The sequence below is a fragment of the Monocercomonoides exilis genome (genome assembly GCF_001643675.1).
Source record: "Monocercomonoides exilis strain PA203 chromosome Unknown scaffold18-1597598, whole genome shotgun sequence".
Taxonomy (NCBI): Eukaryota; Preaxostyla; order Oxymonadida; family Polymastigidae; genus Monocercomonoides; species Monocercomonoides exilis.
The window spans coordinates 818,104-843,132 of record NW_027150563.1 but is presented as its reverse complement, the minus strand read 5'-3'; the positions used below and the strand labels follow the sequence as shown (position 1 = coordinate 843,132).

General features: G+C 36.4%; 5 protein-coding genes across 5 annotated transcripts; 2 read left to right on the top strand and 3 right to left on the bottom strand.

Annotated features, from left to right (window-relative positions):
• Window positions 1–611: 611 nt before the first annotated feature.
• Window positions 612–3,413, bottom strand: MONOS_6793 (uncharacterized protein; the record flags this gene model as incomplete). Its single annotated transcript, XM_067877055.1, has 4 exons — window positions 612–734; window positions 948–1,346; window positions 1,403–3,269; window positions 3,406–3,413. The coding sequence occupies 4 exons, from the start codon at window positions 3,411–3,413 to the stop codon at window positions 612–614; spliced, it is 2,397 nt and encodes a 798-aa protein (XP_067728857.1).
• Window positions 3,414–4,689: 1,276 nt separating this feature from the next.
• On the top strand, window positions 4,690–12,876 carry MONOS_6794 (uncharacterized protein; the record flags this gene model as incomplete). Its single annotated transcript, XM_067877056.1, has 2 exons — window positions 4,690–6,182; window positions 6,348–12,876. The coding sequence occupies 2 exons, from the start codon at window positions 4,690–4,692 to the stop codon at window positions 12,874–12,876; spliced, it is 8,022 nt and encodes a 2,673-aa protein (XP_067728856.1).
• Window positions 12,877–15,978: 3,102 nt separating this feature from the next.
• Window positions 15,979–19,745, bottom strand: MONOS_6795 (uncharacterized protein; the record flags this gene model as incomplete). The annotated part of the gene is made up of 7 exons (XM_067877057.1): window positions 15,979–18,222; window positions 18,371–18,448; window positions 18,530–18,904; window positions 19,038–19,142; window positions 19,198–19,272; window positions 19,326–19,610; window positions 19,686–19,745. The coding sequence occupies 7 exons, from the start codon at window positions 19,743–19,745 to the stop codon at window positions 16,222–16,224; spliced, it is 2,979 nt and encodes a 992-aa protein (XP_067728855.1). The 3' UTR covers window positions 15,979–16,221.
• Window positions 19,746–19,925: 180 nt separating this feature from the next.
• Window positions 19,926–21,392, top strand: MONOS_6796 (uncharacterized protein). The gene has a single exon (XM_067877058.1). The coding sequence runs from the start codon at window positions 19,930–19,932 to the stop codon at window positions 20,764–20,766; it is 837 nt and encodes a 278-aa protein (XP_067728854.1). The 5' UTR covers window positions 19,926–19,929; the 3' UTR covers window positions 20,767–21,392.
• A 380-nt stretch (window positions 21,393–21,772) lies between these two features.
• MONOS_6797 (EpsinR-like protein C) lies at window positions 21,773–24,994 on the bottom strand (the record flags this gene model as incomplete). The annotated part of the gene is made up of 4 exons (XM_067877059.1): window positions 21,773–24,453; window positions 24,517–24,655; window positions 24,711–24,909; window positions 24,966–24,994. The coding sequence occupies 4 exons, from the start codon at window positions 24,992–24,994 to the stop codon at window positions 21,773–21,775; spliced, it is 3,048 nt and encodes a 1,015-aa protein (XP_067728853.1).
• Window positions 24,995–25,029: the final 35 nt, after the last annotated feature.

Below are 25,029 nucleotides of genomic sequence, written 5' to 3'. Positions count from 1 at the left end.
TCTCAAAATGAATGATGATTTCATTTTTTGTTCCCGGACATTTGGATGTTTATTAAAGAAAAAATGAAGTTGAGAGAAAGAATTTGTTCTCGCCCAGCGGAAGTGATGGATGCAATGCCTGTTGCTTTGACTTCATTGACTTCACCAAGAGCATTGATTTTTCTCATTTCAAAAATGGTCTTTGAAAATCAAATGGAAAATCGATTCTTTGATGACATATTAACATCAAAATGCATTCATTCATAATATCCCATCTGCATCACTATAAAACAATTGACTTGGATATTTCTCACCACAAAACTTGTGCAAAAAGGATCAGAAGATGCGATTGAGAACGAACTGAATTTTGAGAGGAAAGAGTCAATTGAAGTGACAGTTTTGGAGAAAAAGAAAAAGAAAAAGAAAAAGACGAACGAAGAAAGAAGAAAACAAATCAAAGAAATGAACCGACTTGCTTGAGCGTGGTAATTGTTTTGTTGAATCCAGATTCTTTCTTCAAACAATGTTGGAAATCGCTTGGCAACTGAAAAACAAAGCAAACAGACAGAAAAATCAATCACTTCAAAAACCCTTTCATGAACACCCAATTGTGAACAGTTCAAGCTGAATGGCTATCTCTCGTTGCCCTCCTGCTCTTCAGAAGCTCGCTGCAAGATCTTCTGCAGAATCGCCATTTTGCGCTCTTGCTTCTCTTTTTCACTCACCAAAGAGGCACCCGACAAGACAGACTGCTTCTGCTTTCAAATGAGCACAAAACACACAAAAGAATAAGCACAACATGGAAAATGAAAATAATTTGATAAATGAATGGAATTAAAAACAAATACACATTTCAACACATTCAAAAATTGTCATTCAAAAGAAATTGTTCAAAAATAAAATGAAAAAGAAAAAGAAAATTGAAAGAGAGAGAGAGAAAGAAAGAAAGAAATGAACAAATAAATAACCTGTTTTGTCTGTGAAGGAGATCTTGCCTTTTTCTTGATGCTTCTTTCTTTGCTTTTGGTTTTCGTGTTCCTCTTTCGGCTGCTCAAATTCATTTGCTCTTTCTCTCTTTCCCTCCCAATCCTCGTCGAGTTCTTGATCCTCGCCTTTCCTGAAATCAGCAAAAAATCTTTCTCCCCTTTTGTCTCTGCCCTTTCCCAGTCTCCACCCGCCCCTCCTCTCCCATTCCATCCTGTGTGCTTCCTCATCGCTGAACTCGTCCCTGAACCCGATTGTGTTTTCAGAGGCGAGCCAAAAAAGGCTCCTGGCGCTGCCAGCGATGAAGAACCACAAAACTCCACAGAGCTGCCAAGTGCATGCTCATACACAATATCGTCATCATCACTTTCTTCTTCTTCTTCCTTTTCATCGGTTTCATGTGAAATACCATTCATTCTCTCTTTCTCCATCGAATCACAGCACTTTCGCTCAGAGGCATCCATCCGTCTTCCAACACATCTGTCTGCTGTGCCTGTGCAACACTCTGCTCGGCTGTGCTTTGGCTGTACCGAATGAACGGATGAATATTCTCAGAGGAAGAAGAAGAAAAAGAAGAAGAGGAGAAAGAGAAGGAAGAAGATGATGATGATGGATTGTTGTCATCTTTTGCAGAAGCAGGAGGTGTGCTCACTCCATCAGAAATATCAGTCGAGCCAACAGCATTCGATCTGGATGGAAGGCCATCTGCAAGAAGAGTCGAAATGTCGTCTTCTGGAAAAAGACTGGCTTTTTGCTGTGTTTTAATCGAGGAGGATAGCAGCAAAGCAATGGGAGAAGACGCAAACATGTTTGAATGTGCAGAATGATCAAGTGCAACACCAGATGAAATGAATTGGGCTGATCTCTGAGAAAGAGGTTGGACTTGTGGATGTTCCAAAGAAGAAGGAAGTGATGATGATGATGAAATGATCTCTTTCTCTTTTTGCGAGCGAAAGAAAAGATCAGCTGGAGGCGAATGATGTTTGACTGCTCTGAAAAAGGAATCTTCTTCAAGAGGCGAAATGGAAGAGCTGTTGAAAGAAGAAGAGGAGGGAGAAGAGGAAGTGAAGGAAGAGTCAGCTGTTTGTTGTTGCATCTCTTTCATCCGAAGAAGCTCACTTCCTGAATGCGAAGGCAGTGTCATCGACAAAACTGGGTCTTCGACTGAATGCAACGAAGAGCGAGGAGATGCGTGTGTCTTGTGCAGATGGGGAGATTGGAGAGAAGAAGAAGAAGAAACTGATGATGATGATGAAAAATGATTGATATCATCTCTATTGTCCTGATTATCTGTTCTTCTCCCTTCTTTTCCTTCTTTTCCTCTGCCATTCTCAGATGCAGATGGGATGGCAAGACAAGGCGAAGCTGAGGCAAGTCGCGAATACGATGTCAAAAACACAGAGTTTCTGTCAAAGGCTCTGTCTTCAGGTGCTTTTTGCCTCTTTCTGGATTCAAATTTGTTGGAATGTTGAGGAATCTGCCTCTTTTCATCGAAATCTCCCTGTTTCTGTTGTTTCTGTGAAAAGTCTGTTGCTTCACTCGTGCCTGCCTCACCCAGCCTGTCTTTCTCCTCTTTCCATCTTCTTTCCTCTTCCAGTCTGTCATCAAATGCCATCCTTTCTCCCAACTGGCTGTCAAATCCAAACACAAATGTCTTCTTTTCTGTTGACTTTTGTTTTCCCTCTTGGAATTCTTCTTCTTCTTCTTCTTTTTCTTTTGTTCTATCTGTTTCATCTTCACCTCGAAATTCTTCCTCGTTTTCTGATGTCTCATGTTGCATTTCATTTTCATTTTCATTTTGAGTTTCTTCCTCATTTTCACAGGGAAAAAACTTATCAATCTCATTCTCTTTCACTTCTCCTCCCCCTTCATCGCAGTCTTCTTTTTCTTCTGTTGAATCATCTTTCAGCTCTGCAACCAATTCATCTTCGATGTTGCCTTCCCTTCTTGTCTGTTTCGTCCCATCATTTTTGGAATTGTCAACTTTCCTATCTTTTGGATTCTTCTGCTGCTTTGAAATGTGCTCTTGTCCCAGCAAATCACATGTAGCTTTTCCTTTTCCATTCAATGAACTCATTCCTTCTTCTCCTTCTTCTTCTTTTTCTTCAATGTTTGTAGATTTCTGTGTCTTCTTCGATTCATTTTGCTGTGCATGCTGCTGCTGCGGAGGTGAAGGCAAAAATGGAGGAGGGAAAAGAAATGGGTAAAATGGAGGGTATCCAAAAGGCACTGATGGACGATTGAATGGTTCTTGTTGTTTTCTGCATTCTGTTGAAGAAGAAGAAGAAGAGGAATTTGAGGTTTTTCTTGCCAAGTTGATGGAGTTGATGAAGATTCAATGAGAAAAAGAACGTGATGTTTGAAGAAGAAAAACTTCAGTTGTCCAATGATTTCCTCTTTTCGTTTCCAGAAGAACTTTGTCGCATTCACAAATCAACAAACCCACTCATATCTTCACTTTTTCTTCAATTCCTTCTTTCTCTGCCAAATCGATCTTTTTTCCCCTCTTATCTATCTCTTCACTTCCAAGCAATGCTGTTGCCTGTTCCCTTCTTCAATCATCATCAACATCAATTCCATTCCCACTCAGAATTGTCTCAACCATTCAATACAATCCTCAAGCACTGCATGAAATAAATAATTGTTCTTCAATATGATTATGCCCTTTTGTGTATTATTTTCACATTTTGTTTTCCAAGGCTGATCACAATCTCTTTTCTTCAAAAGTCTTTCTCTGTTCTTCAATTATTCTTTGCCTTTCTACCAGATATAAAAAAATCTTCAACCAAACAGAAATCTGTCAATATAAATAAAAAACCTTTGGCTTTTGCATCTGAACTTCCATTGCCCTGAAAAGAACATGAAGATAAAATAAGATTGTGAAATCACAATTTAAAAAATTTCGAAAAAAGATGAAATATTCAAATCAAACAGACGATAGTCTCATATTTAATGAAAAATATATCCATAACTGAAATGTCAAAGCCTTTCAAAAAATTCTCTCTTTTTCAGCCATTTCATCCATTTGAAAACTCTCAAACGATAAAAGTTGTGTATCTTTCAGACAAAAACACAAAATAAATCAAAAAAGGAATGAAATATCCCACATCACTCCATTAATTAAAAGAAAGAACAAACTCCATTTCTTTGAACAAGAATATCCATTTCATCCAAAATATCAATCAACAAATATCAATTTCATATAAAACTCAATGGATCTGATGATGACAATAAAGAACTTCAAAAAAATCACGCAAACACCAAAAAACAAGAATATGAATTAACGATACATCATTCATGTCATTCAAACCTTTTTTGCTCATTTAACAAATGAAAGTTTTAAAAAAAAAAATGAATTTCGGACTATTGTTTTCAAAGAAATTTGTTCATCTGAATCATACGCTTTGAATAAAATTCTATTGCATCTCAGCTGAATTTCATCACATTTCTCAATGAGAAAACAAAAAAATCAAAATGTCAATTATTTCGAACAATTCATTTTGTATTATTCTCAGGATCGAACAAATAAGAAATCAAAATACATCAAAAACCAATCACAATTGATAAAAAAAAAATAAATAGCGAATACAATATCTCCAAGAACAAAAAAAAAAGAAAAAAAGAAATATTTTTTTTGTTGATTTGTGCCCATAATTAAAAAAACTAATACAGGAAAAAAAAATAAATCATCATTCTTCGTGGGGATTCGTATCCATGTTGTTAGGAATGCGTTTGCTTATTAGCATAATTTGTGTGCAATTTCTTTGCATTGGTGCCACAAGTGCTGAGGCAGAGCAGGCAGAGAAATCAACGAATGAACGAATTATTTTTTATCTCAAGAACCCTTGGGAAGATATGCTCCAAAATGAGGCAAATGATGAAAAATATATGTGTGAAGTGTTTGCCGAAGGAAATGAAGATGGAACGAAAGAAGCTGAGATTCACGAAAAAGGGATGAAAAAATTTATAAAAATGCTGAATGAAGGATACAACCGAACAGAAGAAGGAAATCCAGATGAGAAAACGAATTATTCAAAATATCGTGAAGAGCAAAAAATATGGGGGAAAGGAAGATATTTTGGAGAAAGTGAGGTTGAAGGATGTTTGATTCTTCATAATTCATCGATGAAACTCGAATCATTGGGGCTGAGGCAAAATGATGGGGAAAATATTATCAAAGCAGGACATGGGAGCCATGTTGAATTGAATGATTGCGAAGTTGTGCCAATGAATGAAACATCTCCGTTTCGCTTGAGTGGAAGTTGTGGGCTGTTTACAAACATTTCACTCAGATCGTCTTCAACCACATTTTTGCAGACATTTCCTTCTCTGTTTTCTACGAAAGCCTTGGAAGGGAAATATTCTGGGAAATGTGTTGTTTCTGTGAGTTCTTCTCATTTCTCTTCTTTTTGTGTTTCCTCAGCACCATTCATCTCATCACATTCTATTCCTCTTGTTTCTCTCTCCAAACTTTCTTTTTTCAACATTTCAACAGCGACTTCAGATTGTTTATCTTCATCCACTTCATTTTCCCAAACCACATGCTTTATGAGTAGCTGCTCATTCTCATCAGTCTGCGATGTGTATGATGGTGGGATTGTTCCCTCACTTAACAACCCTTTTTCTTCTTTGACTGTCTCAAATTCCTCATTCATTGGATGTTGCCGGACAAGGAATGTTGAATGCATTGGAACCGAGGATAAGAAGAAACATCCAGAGAAACAGAACGATTCAACAAATGGGCAAAATACATTCATTTGGTGTGAATGGAATGGATCGAAGGCATCAGGAACAAATAATACTCACACCGATGGGGCCTCAAATGGTGGTGCGATTTTCATGTATGATCAGTCATCCGCAACTGTTTCAATATCGCATTGTGCATTCAACAACTGTTTTGCTTATTGGAGTGGAGGTGGAATATTATGTGCGAAAATCAAAATCGTTGAGATTGAGAACAATACATTCGAATCATGCTCAACGCAAGATTGGGCTGGAGGAGGAATGAGTATTTTCACAATTTCACATTGTATCAGAATCAGTGGATGTGAATTCCAGGGTTGTAAAGCAAGCAGTTATGGAGGAGGTGTTGATCTTGACAATTTTAATGTTTCAGGAGCAGGATGTATTGGAACTGAAAATGGAGGAGAGGAAAGTGCGTGCGTGTTTGACTGCAGTTTTGATTCATGCACAGTTACAAATTCTCATGGTGGAGGAATGTACTGTATAACTGTTCCCAATCAATTCAAAATGAGAAATATTCAATTTTTCTCATGTTCTGCATCAACAAGGGGAGGAGGATTTTTTTTCAGACCGTATCAACCGATAGCTCCAAGTTTCAATCTTTATTGTTATTTTCTCTTTTTTCATGATTGCATTTGCAGTGATTCCACTCCACATGGACATGATCTGATGTTTGATGATCGCCACAATCTTTATTTGTCTTCGAACAATCCATTCTATGAATCGTATTCAACGAATGCTGATGAGAATAGAGTGTGCTATGCACATGACACAAGTGGTTTAAAGTATCAACATATTGAAAAGAAGTGGTGGTTGAAGGAAGGAAAGAAGGATCGATTTGTTGGGGAAAATGGAGATGACTCGAGCTGCATATGTGGGATGAGCGAGGCAGCTCCATGCAAAACGGTGGGATATGCCACGTGGGGAAGCATTTCACAACTGAGCTCGACAATCACAGTACTGAGCGGGAATCATCAAAGCGAAGAGAAGACAATCAACGTTGGGGAAAAGAAGATTTCGATTGTTGGGAGAGGGAAGGACATGAGCGTGATTGGGACGAATTCACTTTCTTCATCTTCAACAACTCTGTTCACTGTGGCAAGCGGGCAGCTGGAGGTGGTACATGTGGGAATCGATCACAACGTGACAAGAGATTCTTCACCGAGTGTGTTTGTGGTGTCTGTGGGAAGTGGGACTCTTTCATTGGAAGATGTACTGATCTTGTCAAGTGTTAATGGAGGAAGAGAAATATCAGCATCGATATTTGTGATGGCACTGTTTCAGTTGAGGATGAGAAATGTTGAGATAAAAAATATGAAAATGAGTCAACCTCTGTTCGCAGAGCCATCATCAGCAGGATCTTTATCAGGAGAGAGTTTGCTGGGGAATGTGACAATTCGGAATGTGAATCGGACAACAGAAGGAGATGGAGTGGTGATGGCAAAGAGTGTGAAGGGAGGAGAGACATTTGAGGTGTGGAACACAACAATGGAAGGATGTGAGTGTGTGAATGGAAATGGAGGAGGAATCAAAGTGGAACTATTATCATCAGCAAGCAAGGTTCTGATTGGAGATTCAATATCACACAGTGGAGGGACAACTTCGTTTAATCAGTGCAAATGCAGTGGATATGGAGGAGGGGTGATGCTGAATCTGGCTGATGACTCATTTGACTTTGAGATCACAACAGTGAGTTTTGCTGGTTGTGCTGCAACATTGGGAGGGAAGAATGTGTTTGTGGAAGCACAGGATTTGTCAGCTGTCATCAACAGCACTTCACTTGGATTCAATCCAGAAGTTGGAATCAATGTTGCAGATTTGAGTGAACTCAGTGGAAGAGAAAGAGGCAAGGCAGATGTGATTGTTCCACTTGTTGTGTTTCTTCGGACATTTTCATCGCCAGCATATGTGAGTGGGAGAGAACAAGGAAGTGAATTCAGACTGTGTGGATATGAAGATTTCCCATGCAGAACAATTGAAAAAGCGAGTGAATATCGGTATCTGAGTTCAAAGAGAATGATCAGACTGACAAGCACATTTTCATTTGATGAAGAAGTGGAGTTGGATGAACAGTCATATGAAATTGATTCGAGCAACAAAGATGTTGGATTGAAAGTTGGAGGAACAGGAACAAAAACACAAGAAGCATTGGTGATGAACAGTGTTTCATCAACATTGATGGGGATATTGTTTGAATTGGGAAGATCGATTGGAGAGCGATTATCATTTGTTCATTCTTCAAGAGGCACATTGAGATTTGCTGATTGTGGAATAAAGATGGGGAGTGGAGTGAATTCTGTGAATTATGCGTTTGTAAGTGCGAGTGGAGGGAAAGTGGAGATTATCCGGATGAGCTGTGGAGGGGGTGTGGGAGAAGTGAGATTTGTGGGAAGTGTGATTGTTGTGAATGGGAGTTGTGAGTGTCTGATGGATGAGGTGATTATGAATCAGACAGGCACGGATGGAGTGAGTGGATTGATTGAGATCGCCACAAGCAGTTCAGCCACAATTCAGAATTGCTCGATCACAAATTGTGATCTGCCGAGTTGCGGAGCAATTCATATTGAGAAGAGTTTAACAATCACATTGAAGAACACCTCATTTGAGAACATCACGAGGGGAGCAGGAAATGGTGGAAGCCTTTGTGTGAGTCCTGATGATGATGGAACGAAAGGAACAATAAGGGTTGAGAATTGCACATTTATGATATGCAAAGTGAGTGAGAACGGAAAAGGAGGGGGAGGACTGTCAGTTTTGTTGGAGAATCCTTCTGAGCTGTATGTCTCATCAACAAGATTTGAAAAGTGCTGTGCACCCTCAACGAGTGGAAGAGAAGGGAAAGGAGGAGGGATGATGCTTTCTTTGGCAGATGCGGATACAAAGTTTGAGTTGTCAGGAAATTTGATATTTGATCAGAATAAAGCAGAATATGGAAAGAACATGTTCATTTTTGGAAAGGATTTTAATTCTTCTGTGACAAATGACTCATTCAATTTCGATTATTCATCAATGATGAATGATCAAACATTGTTTGTTGGGAGTGATGATTTTCATTCAAACAAAGATCTGTTCATGTTTCTGATTCCATTCAGCTCAATTGAGATATTTATCTCATCCGAAGGATATGATGTGGAGCGTTGTGGAAGTGAGGAAGAGCCATGCCAAACGATGTGGAAAGGGATGGAAAATATGAAAAAGGAGATTGGAAAGAAAACAATTCAGATATCAGGTCCAACAATTATTCGAGATTCATTCAACATGTCCAATTATCAGATCAAAAAGAGTGTAAAGATGGGAGAAGAAAATGTGAAAGCAATATTGAATTTTGAAAAGGCAATTGGAAGTCAACTGGAATATTTTATTCGAAATGATCATCATCTTGAATTGTCCAACATCCAGCTCCAATTAACACGAGGATTTGACAATTCAGCCAAAACAATAATTTCAAACAGAGGTGGTGAATTGATAATAACTGAATGTTCATTCCATCCAGAAGCTGGGGTGAACAGTGGATTTAATTGTGAATTTGTGGATGTGATTGGCGGAAGTGTGGATGTGAATGATTTGTCAATGAATTCATGCAATGTTGGAAACAGTATTTTTGTTATTCATGATTCTGAAGTTTCTTGTCATTTTGTGAATGTTCGAGTGGAATCGTTGAATGAAAGTGGAAGATGTCTTCTTCTGATCAAAGGAACTGGATTAACAACAAAGATAAATGAAGGAGGAGAGGAAATGAGTCTCAACATTGATAATTCATCATTTTCGGGAGTGAAGAGAAGTGACAATGGACCAAGCATTTTGGAATCTACAAGTGAGAAAAAGATTTGTTTGGTTGTGAATGAGAGCAACATCACAGAAGACAAAGCAGAAATGAGTGAAAAAGGAGGGGCAATATTTTTCACATTGGGAAAGTCAGGATCAATGAAGATGATTAAGTCCGAAGTCAGTCAATGCAGCTGCACCAATGGGAAAGGAGGTGGGGTGTATCTGGGAACAAAGGAAAGAGGGGATTTGAATTTCACATTTGTGGGAATGAAGTTCAGTGCAAACACAGCAAGTGTGGGGAATGATATTTTCATTGAATGCTTCAACATCACATCGCAGATCAATGAAAGGCAATTTCGACTTGATCTTCGAGAGAATCATTATTCACGAATTAATGCGATATATGGAAGAGATGAGTGTGAATATAAGGATGATACGAATCTGATTGAATTTATAACGATCCATCAGAGCGACACAATCATTGCGAGCAATGCTTATGGATCAGATGAGAGGCAATGCGGAACAAATACACTTCCATGTTATTCAATTGACTATGGACTGATGCATTTGACTTCAGATTTCATTAGTCAAATGATTGTTGTTGAAAAGAGTGTGATTGGAAGAGAAATAAATCTGGAAGAGATGAGTTTGAGTTCGAAGAACAGAGATTTATGTGAAGTTGAAGTGAAATCGAGCATTGAAAAAACAAAGGATGCTTTGATAACAACAACTGGAACAGTTTCATCGCTGAGAGTGAACTTTGTGTTTGATACAAATTTCATCTCTTCACATGAATCATTAATCTCTCCGGATGGAGGGATTCTTGAGATAATGAACTGTTCATTCAGCTCAAAACAATCAAATGAAGAAGGAAATGCAGCATTCGCAAACATTCCTTTTCACATTTATAATATGGAAAAAGGGGAATTACAACTTATGGAATGCACATTATCAAATCTCATTCTTCAAGAATCTGCATTGCATCTTTCATCACCACTTCCGTCTGTGATTTACTTGTTTGAAATATTCAATTCAACAGTTTCTCATTCACTTATAGAAATTTTTGAATGTGGGCAATTGAATATGGACAGATTAAATGCAGAAAATATCACAGTTGAAGGAGATGAAGAAACATTAATATCTTGTTCTTCAATGAAAAAGACAATTCAATTGACAAATTGCACAACGGGTGGAGTCAGTTCAAACAAAGAAAAAGGAAAATTGATGAAATTGGAGAATTGTTTTCATGTGAAAATGGACAGTTGTGTTTTTGATGGAAGCTCAAAAGAAAGAAATGAGAAGAATTTGAATGCAGAAGAAGAGATGTGCAGATGGGATGGATCTCTTGTGGATGTTGTGAAGAGTTCTGTGATGATGAAAGATACAGCAATCTCGAATTCACCAGATGGTGGAATAACAATTAGTGGAGGGGCATTGGCCGTTAATGATGGAAGATTTGAGAATAACAATCCCTCAATTGAAGGATTTCCATCGCTGAGAAGAAACATCATCTGTTCAGACTCAGGAACATTGAATGTGATGAGTTTGAAAGGAGGTGATGGAGTGAAAGATAACACATCACTTTGGATGTTGAATGAAGGGTGCAGTTTTGAAGGGATTGCTTCAGAAAGGGATTCATCATTTTTCATTCCTATGTTGGAGAGTGTGGAAGCAAAAGAAGAGACAAATCGAATGAAGCTGACATTCAAAGGGTTGCTTCTTGTTCCATGCAATCTGTCATTCTCAGTTGTGAAGAGAAAAGGAGAAGAGAAAGAGATTGAACATTATGATTTTGATTCAAGCGGCTTTTTGTCAGAAAGAGAAGTTGAAGGACGTGTGGGGAAAGATCTCATCAGCAGTTGTGGAGATGAAATCGAAGTGAGTGTGTGCATTTTGTTTGGAAATTCAAATTCTCCATCTTCAACAAACTCATTTATTTTGAAAAATGCGAGCATCACTCCACCAAAAGGAGATGAAAGGATAGTTGAAAGTGGAAAAGAAGGGAAGTGGTCATGGGCATTGATTGTGATTGTAACATTGATTGTGATTTTATTGATTGTTCTGATTGTTTCAATTATATTCATTGTTCGATGGAGGAAAGCAAAGAATGAGAATAAAGATCTGAGAGAGATTGTGAATGACACAGTCAAAAAGGATCCGAAACTGATCGAGATGGTGACGATGGAGATGTCGCCTGAGGAGCAGTGGAGGAGAGCGGAGAGAGAGGCAGAGAAGAATAATGAAGAGAGGATCAAGAAGAGGGTATATGCGAAAAGCCTTCAGCATTCAGAGTCATCTGAGCATTTGCTGGCTGAGAGTGGATCGACTGAATACATATTGGGGAAAGACTCAGACAATATTCCTGAGTGGATGTTGAAGAAGGTTGAAGATGAGGAAGAGGAAATTCGAAAGCAGACTCCTTCACCTTCCATTTCATCCACTTCAACAACTGATTCAGATTCAACATTTGTTCGATCGGAGAGTCTGTGTCCAACCACCTCATCGATGTCGAATCTGGTGGATGCAATGGCCTGCTCATCACCCCATGAGAAGCTGATTGTGGATCTGAGAGATTCGTTGTTTATGTTGCTTCATGGAAGAAATGAGAAGAAAGAAATGGCGATCGGAAGTCTCCAAGAGAGGGAGCAAACAGCTTCCCAGATCCTGTTCTGGGTGGCCAATCTCGCTCTTCACTCTTTTGATGAAATGGAAAACAAGCTTCAATCATTGGCCAATCTGAGTCCTCACATTGTGTTGTTCTCTGAGCACATGGTGATCTGCATTGTGATGCATTCTGATTTCCTTTCATCCGACGATTCTGATTCATCTTCCTTGTCTTCGATAACCATTGTTTCCTCTTCGTCAAACATTTCAATTATGAGTGAGAGATTCACCGACTCACCGCCTCCTTCATCGGCATTTGAAGATGAGAACGATTACAAAAAGGAATGTCTGCGATGGATGGCGCCAGAATTGTTGATGAATAGGAAGATGGGAGCAACAAAGAAGTCTGTTTCATTCTCGATTGGAATGATGCTGTGGGAGTGCCTGGCACTGGAGATTCCATTTGGGGAGTATGAAGCTGTGATAGCAGGAGAGAAGATCAGAGATGGACAGAGGCCAGATATTTCGAGAGTGTCTGAGTCGTCGCTTAAGCAGCTGATTGGGAGGTGTCTGTCTGAGGCAGGAGGGAATCGGCCTTCCTTGGAGGAGATAAAGCGGGAGACATTCCAGCATTTTGTTGGAGGTGCAGCAGTGATGACGATGTCAGATGCAATTTGCTATGTTGAGGGATCGAGCTGTGTGAGAGAAGAGAGGAGTGGCACAGAGAAGGAAGCGGAAGAGGAAGAGGCAGGCAAGAAGTGCAACGATGAAAGAAAAGAAAAGGAAGAGATGTGTTGAAGAAACCGAGAGGAAAATATCTTGGAGATTGTTGCAAATAAGAAGGGACACAAGTGAAACAAAGATTCGATTATCCATGTGCATTTGTATTTCGAAGAAAATATTTAAAGATTAAGTTGCTTTCGATATTTTGGATATTGGTAGGAATACTCAAAACATGGAAGAATCAGAGTTGTTTGGTGATTGAAAATGGGTGTTGGCTGACAACTTGGATTGAGTCAGCCTAACACTGTGGAATTCAAAGAAGAGCTTTTCTTTTCTTTATCACCTTTTTTCAAACAGAGTATTTTTTTTTTTTTTTTTTTTTTTTTTTTTTTTTTTTTTTTTTTTTTTTTTTTTTTTTTCGAAAACGTAATGTTTTTCATTCACAATTACACTTATTTGTATTTTCGTTCCGATTTTTGTGTGAGAGAGATTTGTTAAGAGTCATTTGATTTGAAAGTCATTTTCTTTGTTAAATTGTTCTTATTTATTTATTTCTTTTAATCTGTATTCATCAAATTAAAAAACAACACCATTGGCAACTTTTTTTCGTTTGATGTGTATTTTAGGATGATAATATGTAATTTACAGAGGGAGTCATTTGAGTTGATATTTTTCACATTCACTATAATATCATTTTGAGTGTTCATTTTTGTTTTTATGAAATATTCAAATTGTGAATGAGCATGATTGCTTGTTTACATGAAAGTCAGTGCTCTTTTCTGAAAGAAATTGTTCGGCTCATCATCATCAAAATGATTGTTTCCTTTGGAATATTGATCAATCAAAAAGAATTCATGAAAATGAAAAGATCTTTGGATGTGAATGATTTCTTCATTTTCTATTTTTTCAAATGGCTAAAAATCGAATCTGAGGATGAATGATTTTCGGACTTGGAATATATTATTATAAAAAAGAACAACCTGATGTGCATTATCTAATAGAATAATGAACAATTTGTTTTTTTAGTATTGTTTTAGCTTTATTTATATTTGAAAGTGTCAAAAATTCGTAAATACAAATTAAAAAACAAGGATGAAAAAAATTAAAAAACTATTTGAGAATACGAACAAATTGGTAAAAATTACATAATTGATAAAACTTTGGATGAAATTTGAATTGAAACATTAAATACTGCACAATGAAAGAATTTCTGACATGGGACAAAATCATTGACTTCAGGCATTTTGTTTGAAAAATTAGGAACTTTTGATTAACCTTTTGTGATCAAAAAATATGAATGAAATGGGTTCATTTTTTTTTTAAGCAAACGTGTGAGGTCATAAAACATGTTATTGAATCAATGATGTTTGTTTCAGATATGAAAATCAGTTTTTTTTGAAATTTGATTAAGTTTAAAAATGTTATAAGTGAAATAGTTTTTTCATGCATTGTGCGCTAAAAGCTTGAAAGTCCATTTTTTCTTCTCCATGACAAAATTTTAATATCACGTCGATGTAATTTATTTTTTTTATAATATTATTTGAAAATTTCAAAACTCAGAATCAAGTGTTATTCGACTGGGAAAATATCACGAAATGGTTCAATTGCATGATTATTTTTGAAATTATAACTTTTTTCTGTGCATTGATTTCTCAAAGATTGTTTGCCTTTCACAGATATTTTGTATTCGAACGCTGAATTCATCACAGATGTTTGGCAGTCATATGTTTTTGCTCAAATGAAGATGATGATGCCATTTGTAAGTCTTTTCATTTTTCAGTGATCTTTTTTTAATGTTCAAGTATTATTATCGAACCGAACTTTTAAAAAGAAATAATAACTTTCAAAAATAATCACCCAATAATTTAAATAATTGGCTTTGTCAAAAATCGTTTTCTTGAAATCGCAGCTCCTTAGATGAAAAAATATCAATCTTTGACAAGTAAACCGCATTTATGAACGCAGATCGAGCTTGAAAATGGCTTTTTGAACAGAGTTCTGAGAGAAAAACATCCACAGTGCAGCATTCAAAAAAAAAGAAGAAACTGGAAAATGATACAGAAAATTATCACTATTTAACTTGCAGGAAGTGTGGAACAAAAAGATCAGTGCTCAAAGATATAACATTAACATAATCGATGATCAGAATAGGAAAAAATATTTTAATAACATTTCTGTTATGGATCGGTGTTTCAAACAAGCATGTTCAAATTTTGATTGGAGAGTATAATGCGGTTGAAGGTTATTGGAGTGGTGCATTTAAATGTTCCAGTGTGAATCTTATAAATATATATGCATTTGTGTTGTGCGAGGAAGGAATTATAGTGGAGATTGACAAATGTGTGTGGAGATAGAGAAAACATTAAATATTGAGTGGAAAAAAGAAAATACAGATCTTTGATTCCTCAGAAAAAACTGACAATTTTTACAAAAAAAAAACTCCGCATTTTTATTGGACCAGATGGTTCTGCGAATACTTTCATTCATCTCATCACATCTCACATTCTTCCGTGAACAACAATAATAAGTGACGAGTGGAAGATTTATTTCTATTAAAAAACAATTGGCGTCATTCGAAAAACAGTGCAGCACAATATGGTTCATGTGGATTCACTCACTGGTGCTTGTTCAAATACCATTGAAGGAATGCATTCTCAATTGAAAAGGTTTTTCACCAAATAAGGAGTTAGAGAAATATGTCAAAGAGCTTATTTTGTTTTTTTAATTGCCAAAACACACTCGGAATCCCGTTAGAAAAAGTGATGGGTTTGATTGTTTATTGGATAAAAAGAAGAAATCTACGAAGAAGAGAAATTAGAAAACGAAGATGACTCCATTCCAGATAAGTACAATTTTTAGGATCCAAAATCTATGTATTCTGAATTCAACGGTGAGAGCAACAGCCTCAGCGTTTCAAATGTGAAAAAATACATCAGAATGGACAAATATTGTTCAAATATTTATTTCAATTTTCTTTTTCTTACAGTTCGAAAAAAATAAGTTCATTTTTTACCACATTTTTTGACTGAGAAATAAAGAAATATTTTTGCATTATTTTCGTGCTATTTCATATACAAAAAAGATAATAAAGCTTCATAATTGATCGAGATAACTTTAGTAATAGTCATTTTATCGTGTCCGATATCAAGTCAATTTGCTCAAAGTTTTTTGGAGGAATACCAATCACTTGGATTATTTATTGAATTATGAAAATAAAATAAAACTGCAATGATAATAAAAATAAACATTTTCAATACAAAAATAAAAAGAGAAATATAAAATTTTCTCAAAATCAAAAAAAAAAATCGAATTGTATCAATGCTTATTCTCAAAAAGTACTTTTCGATTAAAGTTTCTTCATTCAAATTTTGTGCAGCAAATGTGCTCTTAAATATCAATTTATAAAAAGAAAAAAATGTGTCATCTTGTGCTTCGCGATTTCGAGGCTTGTTCCAGCGGATTCGATAAAATTGATGAAGATAAACGAAATAAAGGCACATCGAAAGGAGATGAATTTGAAGATGAAAATTGTGTGGAGGGAGAAGTTAAAGAATCTTGGAAAGAAGTTGACTTGAAAGAAGAAGAGGAAGCAGGTACCTTAAACGATGAAGAAAGATGCTGTATTCGAGGGGATTCGAGAATTGAGAATAATTTGCGTAATTGAGGTGTCTGCGTAATAAGAGAAGAAGAAGAAGAAGACGAGGAAGAAGTAGAATTGAAAGGTAATGTTGAAGTATCAGAAAAAGGAAAGTCAAGTTTTTGCGTTGAAGAAGAAAAAGATGATGATTTTGAAGTGAAACTGGAGAGTGACGATGAAAGAGATGCAAAGGTTGATGATTTGGGTGAATACGTTTTGAGAGAAGGGAAATAGGCAGCATGATGTGTGGGATGATGATTGAGAAATGAAGGAATTCGAGATGAAGATTTAAATGAAGAAGAAGTGAGCTTTTGACTTGCTTCATAGGCAGTCAATGACGAGTGGATGAATGATGAAGAAGACGCAGCAGCAGTTGAACGAGGAGAAGAGGAAGCAATTGAAGCAGAGGGAGGAACACTATCAGGATTGGATTTGAGCTGAGTGGGAGAATGAAGCAGTGGCTGTGTGTTCTGCATCTTTTCAGGCAAAACTATTGGGAAGCGCAAAGGCTTGCTTCTGTTCTGAAAGTCGGTGGAGGTTTGAGAAAACGGTTCATGATGAAAAGAAACAGGAGTCGCAGGAGCGGAATGAGGCTGGCGTTGTTGCTGCTGCTGTTCTTCTCCTTCTTGTCGTTGTTCTTTCGGGCTTTGCCACATTTGCCTGTCGAAGGATGCCTGGAGGTCATCAAAGGACATTGCCGAGGGAGAACATTGCTGTGAACGTGAAGTCGGAGATAAAAGGCGTTGATCTGTGTATTTGATGCGTTGCAAAGGAGAGAAAGAAAAATAGCTTTTTCGCTCAGGTTCTGCTTCGAAAAGAGGAGAAAAATGTATTTTTTCGTTCTTTTCTATCTTTTGGAGGTTCTGTAGTTTCCTTATTTCTTCCTCTTTTTGGATTCGAAGCTCTTCTTCTTTCTTTCTTTTCATTTCTTCTTCCATCTGTTTCTTCTTCCTCTCTTCTTCTTCTTCCTTTCTCTTCCTCTCCTTCTCTTTCTTTTTTCTCTCCTTTTCCAATTTTCTCTGCTTTTTCTCTTCTTCTCTTCTTTTCTCTCTCTCAATCCTCTTCATCGTTTCCAATTCTTCTCTTTCTTTATTCAGAACTTCCCGCTTCTGCTGCTCAAGCTCAATCACCTTCATCATCACCAGCATCATCTGCTTCTCCTTCTCCCAGTTCTTCTCCCTTTCTGCCTCTATCGCATCCAGCATCACCGCATTCCGAATCCTATCCACCTCTCCACAATAGCGCTCAACAACATCTTGCGATGCAAAGCGCGGGTTGGCTTGCCTGTGCCGCGTAGCCGGCTCTTCAGATGAATGCTGCCTCCGCCTGCTCAGATGATGATGATTATGATGATGACGACGATGACTGCGATGACGATGAAGACGTTGCTTCCCTCTTTCGCTGTCTGTTTCTGAATATTCAGAATCGCTCTCGTAGAATCTGTCTTTTTCGTCTGCTTTAGAGAAGCGTTTCTTTGTTGAACGAGGTTCAGACAATGAGCTTAATTCATCTGATTTTCCTTCTTCTTCATTTGCAGATTTAGTTTTGTGAAGAGAACAATGTTTTCCTGTTTTCTCACTTTTTTCACTTTCATCTTTTAAAGTTCCATCAATTGCTGTATTTTCATCTTCTTTTTTGTTCATTTCATTTTCAGATTTACTTGTTTTCTCGTTTGAAGATGAAAAGTTGTGCGGTTCTTCATTTGCTTGATTCTCAAAGCCTGTCGAATCCAAAGCAGAAAATGCTGATGCATCGCTGTCAAGTTCTGGTGATTGCTCGACATTCTAATTTTATTAACAATTAATTTATCAGAATCCATTATAAGAAAAATGAGAAATAAAGAGAGAAAGATAAGACAGAATAAAAATGAATGAATGAATGTATAATTCGTTTCAAATATTAGAAAATGAGTGCAATTGCTTTTATTCATACCTTTAATGTTTGATCCGCAGATTTTGCAGCATCTGCAATGCATTTATTCAACTCAGCTGCGATTTTTCTCCATTTGATCTAATTCAAAAAAACATCGTATTTATAATGATGAATACAAAATAAAGATATAATTGCTTAATATTATGCTGTTACACAAACCAATTGAGACTTTTCTTTGATTGTAAGTTGCTCCAAATTTTCGATTTTACAAATAAGTTCTGCAAATTCTGAAGGAAAACCACGTTCATCTTGCTTGCCGTCCATAGAAGAAATCATTAAATCATCGCTTTGAGCGCTTGAATTTAAATCCTCTTTCTTTTCCAATAAGCTACCAGCCTGTGCCTCTCGCACGACTTCATCCTTCTCTAACTTAATTTCTTCCAGTGAATTGTCAATTTTCGATATTTGAGAAGTCAGAAGTTCCACAAATTGATCAGTTTCTTCTTTCAATTTTCGCAATTCTTCCGCAAATTGTTTCAGCGTTATATCTTTCTTCTGAAACAAATAGTTGAGATTATCGAATTGACCTAAAATCTGATAATAGATAAAAACAAAGATGACAAGAAATCAACAAATCGTTTCATGAAAATAAAAAGCCGAATTTTATTTAAAATTTTTATTGTCAAAAGTTGTAATTGTTGAAAATATAATAGAAGATTTTCGATACATTTTCAAGATGACTTTTGTACGCCTCGTCAGGGCTTTCATTTGTTTCACTAAAAATTGATATATCATCCATGCTTAGTTCTTTCATGTTATCTTCTGCTTCTTTCTGATTTTCAAAAAGAAATTAATTAAGAAAGATTTAAATGAACATAATGTTAAACCTTTGTCTTTGAAGCAATCGAGAGCTGCTGTTTGACAGAAGTCTGTATTTTGTTTGCAATATCATTCCATTCACTCTTTTGGAAAATAAAAATTTGATGAAAATTGTTTAATTTAAATTGTTTCAAACAAGTTGAAATATGTTAACTTCAATTTTCTTTTTCATTTCATGAAGCTTTCTTGGAAGTTCCTGCACATCAACATCAGTAGATGCCATTTTAACAGTATCTTGTGCTTTCTCTAGAAGCTGGTTTACTGTTTTAAGTTTTTGTTGCATTTCATCAATTTGATTTGAAAGATTTTCACTCAAATCAATCATGTCCATTTGTATGGAACCAAGAATGTTATTAAATTCTTCTGTTGAAATCTTCTTTTCGCTGTAACTTATCGTTGCTTGTTCGCATCTGTCCATCGACTTTAAAATTAAACAAATTTCAAATTATAAAATGTCGTCCTTATTCTTTCTGAAAGCTAAAAATGTTCCTGACACCTGTTGCAAAATCAATGATGGATTGTTTTCAAATTGTTTATTATTGTCATTCAAATTCATTAAGAAAACTTTAATATTTCTTTAATTTTTTGTTTATTTCCAAAATTTAAAATGGGCAGGAGTTTCACAAAAAATCACATAATTGTCATTTTTTTTGAAAAGGTTATCTGAATTCGTATTTTTTTCGTTTATCTATTATTGTGAATGAAAAATAAATTGATCACTTTAACCATCAATAGCAACAATGATTCTTGAAGCAAGAGATATCGAGATTGTTCCATCCAGGAACTTAAACTACCTTTATATCCCGTTGGATTGCGTTTGGCTTATCCTTTTGCTTGTTTTACTTTTCATCACAGGAAGGCACGCAACTTTCATTTGGTCTCTTTGTGGAGGCGTTCTTTATTGGCTTGTTGATTTTGGAATTTTCCATCTTGCTTTAAATGAGAGAAAAGTGGTTGGAGCAAATACTGCATTATTTTTGCTTTGGCTTTCGATGAGTTATGGAATCACAAATTTTGCCTATATTTGGCTTTGGCTTCGAAAAGATAAAAGAGCGATTGAATTTACGATTCTTATCGTCTGCGAATGGATTACAACTCCTCTTGTTGCAGACAACTATGGTGCACCTTTTGGTCAAGTTTCTATTTCCCGTGGAACAGGTAGTTACCATGGATTTATGGCAATTTTCCTTGCTGTGTCATATTCAATTGTGATAATAATTAATTTGTTCCGCACCAATCCTAAAAAGCGTATCAATCTTTTGTGGTTGAATGCCATTGGAATTACTGTTCAATTCGGATGGGAATTTTCTCTTCTGATCACAGGAATTCGCCCAATGAACAAAAATAGCTTTTTCACACTTATCATTGATTCATTAGTTGAAACAAACCTTGGACTCCCTGCCATGTACGGAATCTTTTTGCTTGTTAACAAAAAATTTGGTGAAACGTTCTGGTTCAAGGATAAAATGAAACGTTTGGCTGATTGTGAATCAGATGATGTTACGATTCCTGTGATTCGATTAAATTCACCTATTTCTCAGCCCATGAACATACAGTCAGAGCCAAAAAGCAGTTAAGCAATAACTTTTGAATATTGTTTAATCTGAATGACTCTTGCACATCTTCATAATATTTTTATATTTTTTTTTCAGTTTTATAATTATGAATATTTAAATCGTTAACCTGTGTTCAAGTTAATGTTTGTAATGAATGTTACATATCAGTTTCAAATGCAATGGATTTTTATCCATTTGAATTCGTTCCCCCTATTTATGCACTAATGTGTTTTTCACCTTTTTCTTTCTCAATAATAATAATTATAACATGTTTTTTTGATGATGACAGAAAATTTCTGAATCACAAATGTCTTTTTTTTTTTTGAAGTTTTTATCATGCTTACTTTATTTCTTCTATTCTTCTTTTATTTCTCTTCTTTTTTTTACTTTTCATCCCCCACACTCACTCATACAAACTCTGTTGTGTCTTTTCCATTCGGCTTTCAGCATAATGTGGAAGAGACATTTCAGAATCGCTCTTTTTTGCTCTTTTCGCTCTTTTATTAGTGCATATCCTTTGTTATGTATGAAGAGGGTTATTTTTATTTTATTATTTTTTCCCCCTTTTCTTTTCTTATAAAATATCACATAATTTCATTTGATTTTCTTGTAATACAAACAAACAGAAATGCTTTGAAAAAAAAAAAGAATGAAACGAAAAAGAAATCTACAAATAAATAAACGCATTTGTAAAAAAAAAAAAAAAAAAAAAAAAAAAAAGGAACAAAACATTTTGGATATTATATATCACACAAAAAAGCCACGAATGAAAATCAAAAGAAAAAAATATTTTTAAACATAAGTAATAAAGTCAAAAAGCCAAAAATAAACAACTCATCTTTTTCATTTCTTTTCATTTCTTTTCTTTCTTTCTTTTTTCGTTTTGATAATTACAATTGGATAATTGCAGCATAACTTACACAATATTTCTCTCTCTCTCTCTCTCTCTCTCTCTCTCTCTCTCTCTCTCTCTCTCTCTCTCTCTCTCTCTCTCTCTCTCTCTCTCTCTTCCTCATTCCACTCATTTTCACCACACATAGTGCGATTGCTGTGGTTGTGTGGGTGTTTGCTGTTGGCCAAAAGGAGAATTAGAATTCGAGTAAGAATAAGAATTTGCATTGGAATTTGAAAAAGAACTTGAATTTGAATTAGAATAAAAATTTGACTGAAATTGCGTTTGTGAATTCGTTTGGGGTGAAAATGGATCTGTTGTCATTTGTGATTGAGGTTGCATTCCATTCCAGCTGTAAGTGTTGTGAGGGGTTTGAGAAGAAATATTAAATGAAGAAGAAGCAGAAGAAGAAGAAGAAGAAGAAGAAGAAGGCGAAAAGGAAGAAGAAGAAGAAGCAGGCGAAAAAGCCTGCTGCAGTGGATCAGATGAATAGGATGACTGAGACAATTGCGATGTTTGCGATGTTTGCGATGTCTGTGCTGATGGAGAAGTTTGAGAAGATTGGTATGTTTGATTAGATTGATAAGTCTGATTAGATTGATATGGTTGGAATGATTGAATTGACTGATTAGATTGATTAAACTGATATTGCTGAGAAGCCAATGGAGAACGAGAAGAAGAAGAAGAAGAGGATGATGAAGAAGAAGAAGGAGCACTCCAGTCAAAAGTGAAGGAACGAGGATGAGATGAAAAGGATGTTTGAGATGATTGTTGGAATGGAAGGGAAGAAGAAGAGGAAGAATTGGAAGAAGAGGGAGAAGAGGGAGAAGAGGAGAAAGGAGAAGGAGAAAGTGAAGAGGAAGGTGATGAAGTTGATGATTGGAAAGGGAAAGAAGAAGAAGAAGAAGACGATGAATAAGGCTGTTGAGGCGTGTCTTGCCGAAACTGATTGGTTGATGAAATGACAAGAGGAGAAGAGAAAGACTGAGTCAAATGAGGAACGGAAGAAGAAGAGGAGGAGGAAAGAGAAGAAGAGGAAGAAGAGGAAGGAGAGGAGGAAGAAGAAGAAGCAAGCGGAGAAGGAGAAAGAGATTTGTCTGATTGAAATGAAGGCCAAAAAGATGATGAGAGAGAAGAAGAAGAAGAGGAGGAGGAGGAGGAGGAAGGCAAAGAAGGAGGAGTGGAACGAGTGGGTGAATGATGAATGGAATGAACAGAAGAAAAATAAGGAGAAGAAGAAGAGGAGGAGGAGGAGGAAGAGGATGAGGAAGAAGGAGAAAAATTCGAAGAAGGAGGAGAAGAAGAAGGAGAAGATGAAAAAGATGAAGAAAAAGGTGAAGAAGAAGAAGAAGAAGAAAAAGGTGAAGAAGAAGAAGAAGAAGAAGATTGCATTTGTTGAGCATTTCTTTGCTGCATCATCATCTCCTTTCTCTGCTGCTGGTGAGAGAAAAACTGATAGCTTGGGTCATTTTCAGAGGGAGGAAGAAGATTGTCTGGCTGTGTGGAAGAAGAAGAAGAAGAAGAAGATGATGATGATGATGAAGGAGAAGGAGAAGGTGAAAAGTTAAATGAAGAAGAAGCAGAAGAAGCAGAAGAGATAGAAGAAGAAGGAGAATGTGCAGAAAACGAAGTAAAATCAGTTGAAAAGAAATCATTTTGAGCAGGTGTGTTTGATGGTTGTCCAACAGATGATGAGGAGGAAGAAGAAGTAGCAGAAGAAGGAGGAAATGAAGAAGAAGAAGAGGAAGAAGGAGAGGAAGAGCCAAAGAATGACGCCTCTAAAGAAACTGGAGGCAAAGAAGAATTCGAAGAATAAGGGGACATTGTGTTTGGTGTGGATGTGTTTGAAAAAGCAGAAGAATTAAATGAAGAAGAAGAAGAAGAAGAAAATGATGAAGACGGATTAAAAGATGGAGAAGATGATGATGAGGAAGAAGGAGAAGAGGAATAAAACGTTGAAGAAGAATTTTGTGTGGGTGTTGGAGGAGAAGAGCCAAAGAAGAAAGCAGAAGAAGCAGTTGAATGATGAATGATGCTATTTTCAGTGCTTGTTTGAGAGTTATTTGAAGAAGAAGAAGAAGAAGAAGATGATGATGATGATGATGAAGAACTATTTTGAAAATCAAACCCGAAATTCGTCTTCTGCTGAGCCGGAAATGAATTTGAAGCGAAGCTTCTGTCAGAAAAGAAAGCAGCCGAAAGATCACTCACATTTTGAGTCTGTTGTTGTGTTTGTGTTTGCGTTTGCGTTTGTATTTCTGTTTGAAACTGCTGTTGAAATGGCTGCTTGTTTGAATATTGCTGGTTGGCCTTCTGTTGATATGAATACTGCAATTGTGTGTTGTTGTTGTTGCTTTCGTGTGAAGGATGAGGAGATGATGAGGGAGAAGGAGAAGGAGAAGGAAGCGGCGAGCCAGCGGGCATTGGACGCATCGGAGAAGGATGGGGCACTCCAAAAAGATCGCTTGATGAACGATTAGCATTCTGAACTGAAGATTCTCCTCCTTCTCCTCCTTCTCCCTCCTCTTCCTCCTCTTCTTCTCCTTCTTCCCATTCTTCTTCCTCTTCTCCTTCCTGTTCTCCTTCTCCTTCATTTTTATTTTTGCTGGCTCCATTTTCAAGCGGTGGCTCAAAAACATACTCGTCATTTCCTTCAATCGCATAGGCCGGAGGTTGAGAGTTCCATGTACCCTCATCATCAGATCCAGAGCCTGTCCCTACAAAACGATGCCGATACTTCAACGCTTCTTCTCTGCTTTCTTTTATTTCTTCGTCATCTTCAATGAATTGAAGCAAAGCAGTTGCTCTTTGTCGAACTTTAAGAAAATTGAATGTGAAAAATACAAAATTGAAAAGTGAAATATGAAGATTTTTCAAACCATTACTTCCACATTCAATATTGTGACTATTCGTATATTCCAAATGTTCAAGTTGACTGATCTTTTCTCTGTTGTGTCGAATATCATTCAAGCACTGGGGATTCCCATTTCTAATAAGATAATCAAGCAATCCTAAGCACTTAAATAAGATCCAATCTTTTTGAACCAGAAGAAAATTCTAGCAAAAAACAAACTTTAAATGATATCTTCCAGTCTTTTGGTTTTTGGATTATCCTCATCCAAATCTTTGACATTATCTCGGAATAGCATCGATGATCAAAAGTTGCATCTGCAATATCAATTAACGTTTGTGAATCGGGTATTTGACGGTCATTTGTCGTTACAGAGATGACTTTTCTTTTCCATTCAGATCCAAAAACTGGAAGCGTTTGGCTGTTTGAAAATTAATTTTGTGTGAAAAATATTAATGCCACAAAAGAATGACATACACTTCATTAATAATATATCGAAAAGTCATCGAACCAATAGAAATAACCCAGAAAATAAAATTCG